Here is a 6,785-nt window from a genome sequence, read left to right as displayed (position 1 = left end):
GCCTCACACAGCTGCGGCCACAGCACTTTGTCAGGCACGGCGAACGGCACCCTGCCCTGAGAGGGGGAGAAGAAAGGGGAAAAATAAGGCAGACTGAGGGACTAGGAAATATTTACACACAAACATAGACACACAGGCACCTAGAGGCGGAGGAGACTGAGAAAGATCCAAAAAAGGAGGCAAATACAAGGGAAGGAAAGGCAGGGGGCAAGGGGGCAGGGGTAGAGGGGGCGGAGGCAGAGGTGGGCAGGATGGAGACCCAGGCCAGGGACCCAAACCACAAGCCGAAGGAAGATCAGGGACCAGAGCCCAAGACCAAGCTCGCAGGCCCGGGAGACTCCAGTCCCAAGACTGGAGCCCAGACAGAGCCCACAGACATGCTGAGGGCAGCTGCCCTTCTCACCTCTCCTGGCTCTCGTCTGGTTCTGGGGTGGGAAAGACCACTGAGCAGGGGCCCAAAGGGGTGGGGCTGACCCAGGGAGACTCCCAGGGCCAGGAGGTAGGGGTCCCACGGGGACTCACCGGCTCAGCAAAGGCGTTGTCCCACAGCACGGTGGCAGTAGCATTGTGGTCTTGGCTGCCATGAACAATGACAACCACGGGAAGGGACAGGGTCTGGGGGAGTCAGAAGAATGAGATCTGAGGGCGTACGACCACCATTTGGCCTCTGCTTAGGCAAGACAACCAACCCTCACTCCTTACCCACAGTCCCAACCACAAGCCCCTCCCAACAAAACCAAAGCAAAAACAAACATGAAAACACAACATATTTCTCCTTGGCCCATTGCCCAAATTCTGTGGGCTAGTGCCAGATTATAACCTCACAAACAGGCACCGGCAGAGTGAAAGTAGGTTTTCTGATAGCATCACGGGGTAACTGGTCAGGCTCCGTGTGAGAGAGGCTTCAGAGCTCGCTGGCTTTCCCAACCCGGCTGGGGGGCCTCAGGCAGGCCCCTGCACCGGTTCGGGTAACCTGCGGGGCATGGGAGAGTGGAGCCTCACCTTCACCTGAAACACAAGCTCATTGCTGCCTACACTGAACTGAGACTCAAACAGGACTGTGAACTTCTCCTCCGTCACAGACTCTGCACCTCGCCGGTCAGCACGCTTGATCCTCTTTAGCGACTATAAGGCGGAGTCAACGGGGGATAGGGAGACAGGAGCTGGTAACAAGGACTTGGCTCTGGGTAGACCTTCCCTCCAAGAGCCAGGACCTGTCCTCACCATGTTCCTGAAGTGGGCGCTGAGGGTGCCAGTGGCTTGGTGATACTCCATCACACAGCAGTTGTTCAAGATCTCTCCGCTGCACTCGCTGTGAAGGAGAGGGGGGCCCCATCTCCACACGGGTCCCAGGCCAGGAGCATGGTCCTGTCTGAGCCTTGGGATGGGGTCTTTACTCCAGAAAGCCCTGCCTGCAGCCCTTGACCCATCCCCTCAGAGCGTTTCTCAGTGTATCTCCAGCCTTACTTTCTCATCAACCTGAGAGTACCCAAGTAAACTCTTCAGGGCAGGCTCTGGGTCTCTAGCATTAGATTAAAAATTCATTGGGCACTGAGGTTGATGTGAGGGCCTTCAGGGGCCTCCAGAAGCTTTCTAGTGCACTTAAAACAAAAATCATGACCATGGCCAGAAGGATGCTTGTGATCAACCCCTGCCTGCCTCCCTGGCCTCATGGGGCTCCTCTCCCCTCAGGACAAGCTAACACGACGCCTTGCCTGTCTGCTGAACATGCAAGCTTGGTACCGACCTCAGGACTTTTGTACTTGTTCTTCCTGTTGCCCTAACACTCTTGACCTTCTCATTCAGGTCTCAACTCAAATATCTTCTCAGAAAGGCCTTCCTTGACCACTCATGTGGTGTTGCAACATCTAACCAGATGCTGTGATATCACTGTTTTAATTTTCCTTCTAGGGAGGGTCTATCACTTTTTGACACTGCCTTATCTTCAAGAGTATATGATTGTCTTCCTCCTCAGCCAAAATGTAAGCTCTAAGAGAGTGAGAACCTCTTCGTCTTCTTCGTCATCCTATCCCCAGATCACAGGTAGGCATTCATACACATGACCAAGTCTCCCACTTCACTGATTCACTCCTTCATTCATTCACTGCACCCTGTATGGGTGGTATGCCCTGACCCTGGCACCCCAACCCTGGGCTCTCTGTGCACACATGTACCTCCTTCCGGACAAGGTCCATGTTCTCTATGCCCAAAAGTCTTCTCTCCGTGCCTTTTCACTAGCTACCTCCTATTCATCCTGCAGCCTGAGACTACGTGTCATTCTGCTCCACCCCCACCATGACCCACTTCCACAGTGCCCTACACGTCTCCCTTGTCACACACCAGTCATCACTTCTCGTGTCTGCTGCCTGCTCTGCTATTCAAGAGGTTGGGTGAGGACACAGCCAAGTTCTGTTAGGGTCACACTGTGTCCCAATGCTTAACACAGGTCCTGGAGCACCACAGCAGAACAATCCCTGTTGACCTACTATGTACTGGGCACGGCAGGGACTAGGGAAAGCCTCTCCGCAGGAGAAGCACGGTGTACACCAGGACAGGGAGAGTGAACTGGAGAGACGCTGGATCGCATGTGCAATGCCACGACAAAAGGGTGCAGGGAAGGAGGACACGCTGTGCTATCAACAGGAGCCGAGGTGTAGGACCCAGGCAGGCACCCAGGTTGAGCTTGGGGAGGGGCAGGCATGAGGATGGGCTCGCGTACTTGCGTGTGTTCTCATTCTTGAGCAGAGACTTGGCCTGCTGCTCACTGATGATGGTGGCCTTCACCTGAGGGGGGTTCATGTGCACGTTCAGCTTCCCGCCCACCAGCAGGCGCACGGTGGCTGCAAACTTGGTCTGCGTCTTCAGGACCTGAGGGGGCTGCTTCTCAATGATGAATGTGCTGCGGGGACACAAGTGACCAGATGCTGCCTCAGGGCACAGGGCTCTGGTCCCTCTGTGAGGGGAGGCTGCCTCCCATGGGGCTCAAGGGCAAAGGAAGAGCATCTGGCAGGGAGCCTGTTCCAGGGAGACCACTGAGAGTCAGGTGAGTGGCAGGAGGGGAAGACAGTGAAAAGAACTCAGCAGCTGGCACGGGCTGCAGGGGACAAGGGCAGCCCATGTGGAGTCCACAAGAGAAACAGGGCAAGGTCAACACCAGGCAGCCATAGCAGCTGGGGACAGGGGGGATGGCGGGAGGGAGTGAGGCAGAGAGAAACAAGGTTCAAGCGGAAGCACACCCCGCCTCCCCCATGACAACCACATGGGGGAATGGGCGTGGCCAAGAGGCAGCAATCACCTGGTCACCAAGGCTGAGATGATGTCTGTGATGGTGGCATTGACCTCAGCCAGCATCTCCTCCACTGGGCCCTGGATGGGCAGCTGCTGGCAGAGGTGCTCAGCTCTGCGGATCTGCTGCCGGTTCTGCCAGATGATCTCGGCCAGCTTCTCACACCTGCGCACGAGCCCCAAGACCAACAGGAAGGACAATGGCTTCACTCCATCCTCGAGACCAGAGCTGGGGAGGCTCCCAGTCTCGGGTGAGCCCCCCGAGACCCAGCTCCACCCTCACCCAGGAAGCCCTCGTCAAGAACGCTTTACTCCTTAGCCACGACTCCTGTCCCCAGAGCACAGCAGAGCTGCCCTGCCCTCCAGAAACTCAGAGCATCACACAGGAGGGGCGACCCTGATTCAGACCCGACCAGCCCGAGCATCACTCTGCACCCCCATACCCCGTGCCCCAACACAGTGACTCCCTTCCCGGGGACAGGAGGCATGACTGGGGGCCTCAAAGTCTGTCTCAGGAACCAGAACCACTGGTAAAATAAGACCCATCACCAGACAGAGCGAGCGGGCTGCCCATGGACACGGACACACACACACACACACACACACACACACACACACACACACACACACACACACACACACACACGAGCGGAAGCAGCAGCTGGTAGCACCACCCTGAGCCCTGCCTGCCTCCTCCACACCCATTACCAGGACTGCAGCACGTCCAGGCTGCCCTCGGGGGGCCCTCCGTTCCCGGCCAGCTGCTGCCTCCGCTTCCACTGGATCAGTTCGTCATCCAGGATGATGGTCTGCTGCTTCCGCAGCAGCTGCAGGGTCTTCTGGTGCTTCTCAGCCAGCTCCTGAGGGCGGGGGGAGCAGGCCCTTCTGGGCTCCCGGACAACAGCTCTGCAGGCCCTCACTCAGGAGGCCGGGCCTCCCCTCCCCGTGACCTGCTCTGCCTCACAGGCCCCCACAGGAAAGAGGGGGATCTGGCCTCCTGCTCTCCTGGGTCCTGCTCTCTTCCTGGCTCTATCCCTCTCTTGGGCGCCTTGACAGCTCAGCTTGGGGTGTGGACCCCACGCCTGGGAGGAGAGGGACGCAGACCCCACTCACCACGCGGTACTGCTGCAGCGTCTGGGCCTCGCGCTGCAGCCAGGCCTCCAGGGACACCTGCTTCTGCTGGAGGGCCGTCTCCCGGCTCAGACGCTCCTGGGGGTTCAGCTGGGCCAGCTGGGTAAACTGGGCTAGAGAAGGGGACGGGACACCCAGGACCATCATCTCCCAGCCTCCAGCAGGAAACCCAGAGAAACTACACTCACCTGTTCTACAGCCAAGACCCTCAAGGGACATGCCTGACCGATGGTAAGTCGGGGCGCTAGCAGCCAAGGGTGCCGGAGAGGAGCAGGCTCCACTCCCTGGCCTCCCACCTCTGAGCTCCCCTCTAGGGAGTGGGAGATGGAAGCTTGGGGGTCCAGCTGAGGAGGATCCTGCCCCGTGGTCTCCCCTCCCACCCTGGCCCAAACTGCCCTGGCAGTTTACTAGATGCACGAACTCTGACAAATCACTTCGCTCTCCTGTGCCTCAGTTTCCCCATGTGTAAAGTGGGAGAATCCTGTTCCCTGCCTCAGTGGGTTGCTGTGAGGATTAAAAAGTAATGCTACAGAAAATGCTCCAGACCCTGCCTGGCACCTGTACGTTCTGGGTGAGAGTTAGTTCTTATTGGTTAATGGGTTACAGGGCAGGGTTAAAGGTTGACAGAGACCAGCGACTCTCAGCCCCCACCTCACAGGGCAAAGCCTCATCAGGGAAGGCCCTGCGCCATGGCTTTGCGCCACCTCCCAGAGCACAGCAGCCTCTCCTCGGGGAAGAAGTTGTTTCTCTAGGTGCTGGAAGGTGCCCAACATGTTTGTCCAGGTTGGGTCACCGTGAGCTCAGTCAACCAACAGGAAGAGGAAAGAGAAAGAGAAAACAGAGACACGTGTGTGTGTGTGTGTGTGTGTGTGTGTGTGTGTGTGTGTGTGTGTGTGTGTGTCCAGGGCCCACTGGGACACAAAAGCAGCAGGATTCTCTCAGGAAAGCAAGGGTGGAGGGAGGCAGTTTCTCTCCACACTGGCTGATAGGAATCCCATCAATGGCAGGAACAGGGAGTCAGTGAGTCCTCACCACCCTTTTTCCAAAAATCACTTATGAAGTACTTAAGACATAGGGAAGGTAGAAAGAACACCTGTGTATCCATCACCCAGTTTAAGAAATTGCACATGTCCACAATGAAAGCCACTCGTCTACCCTCCCCGGCTTGCAAACCCATCCCTCCCCTCAACGGGAACCACTGTGCTGAATGCTGGGATGATTACCTCCTGCCAATAGCCTTTTGGAACATCCCAGGGTCCTGACTTGGACTGAGTCAAGTTGATGTGAGTCAGCACGTGTTGGTCAAGTTCCTGGCAGGCCTGTGAAGGCCATGTCACACTGACCTAGGTCCTGCCCCATGGACACGCAAGCTGGGACACACCAAAGCAACTCTTGACAGCAAGGAAGAGCCCAGAACTAGAAGAGGCTTCAGAAATATGGCTCCAGTCTCACTGCAGGGCACTGAGCAGGAAGAGCACTGTCCAGCACGGAAACACAGCACAGTAGTCTGGACGGCCGCCTCAGGAATTCTGCCACCCACAGGGAGGTGGTGGTGACCCCAACACCTGGGCCCAGCCTCCCTGTGCAAGTGACCCACTTAGGTCTCTCCTGGCAATTTGCAGGAGCTTCCGGGAAGGGCGCCAAGAGACGTGAGGCAATTGTCTGCTCCACTGGAGGGAGCTGAGCCTTGCTTTGCACAAACAGATCAATAGTCTGTGTTTCTGATAGGTGAACTTGACAAATGAGACTAAACTGACATTGCATGATGGGTACGAACCCAAACCAGAATCCAAACCCAAACCCATAAACAGAAAACAGAAAACCCAAGAACAGGATCTTAAGTACTGTCAACCAGTCCAAGACCTTAGGTAGAATTGACAGCCTGAATCTCCTGTTTCCTAATCTAGGAATTGGGCCATCTTCTTTGGGGTCAGTCTGGGATGGAATCAGATGGGAGGAAGACATGCTAGAATCGGCTCATCAACATTTACTCAATACCTACTATGATTCAGACAATGTGCTGGCCTCAGGGTACAGAAAACATTGACTGGGCAGGGTTAGGAGGAAAGCTTAAACGGGTAAATTAAAACAGAATACTAAAAAAAAATTTAATAATAAAAAAAGGAGAAACAAAACAATAAAAACTGAAACAGGACAAACCCAAACATAAATACTAAAGTAGAGACCTCAGCTCAACTGCGTTAAATATTACATTATATATTAATGGACTAAACACCTTAAGTAAAAGCAGAGATTGTCAGAATAAATACCAAAGCAAGACAAATATATACTGTCTACATTTTAAATTAAAAAAAGCATGGATAGGGGGCCGGTCGAGTGGCGCGATGGTTAAGAACTGGCTTGGGAGG

At 55.4% G+C, this 6,785-nt stretch overlaps 1 protein-coding gene across 2 annotated transcripts in view; it reads right to left on the bottom strand.

Moving 5' to 3' along the window:
* The window catches only part of STAT5A (signal transducer and activator of transcription 5A), a 35,309-nt gene that overhangs the window by 19,448 nt on the left and 9,076 nt on the right, over positions 1–6,785 (bottom strand). For both annotated transcript variants that reach the window (XM_019667059.1, XM_019667057.1), the window contains 7 exons: positions 4,399–4,529; positions 3,994–4,145; positions 3,296–3,451; positions 2,720–2,899; positions 1,225–1,312; positions 1,003–1,125; positions 523–615 (listed from right to left, as the gene is read on the bottom strand). In XM_019667059.1, coding sequence (XP_019522604.1) covers positions 523–615; positions 1,003–1,125; positions 1,225–1,312; positions 2,720–2,899; positions 3,296–3,451; positions 3,994–4,145; positions 4,399–4,529 — 923 coding nt within the window. The remainder of the gene's footprint in view (positions 1–522; positions 616–1,002; positions 1,126–1,224; positions 1,313–2,719; positions 2,900–3,295; positions 3,452–3,993; positions 4,146–4,398; positions 4,530–6,785) is intronic.

Source organism: Hipposideros armiger, unplaced genomic scaffold, assembly GCF_001890085.2.
Source record: "Hipposideros armiger isolate ML-2016 unplaced genomic scaffold, ASM189008v1 scaffold_482, whole genome shotgun sequence".
Taxonomy (NCBI): Eukaryota; Metazoa; Chordata; class Mammalia; order Chiroptera; family Hipposideridae; genus Hipposideros; species Hipposideros armiger.
The sequence above is the reverse complement of the archived record's forward strand: the minus strand, read 5'-3'. Positions and strand labels throughout refer to the sequence as shown.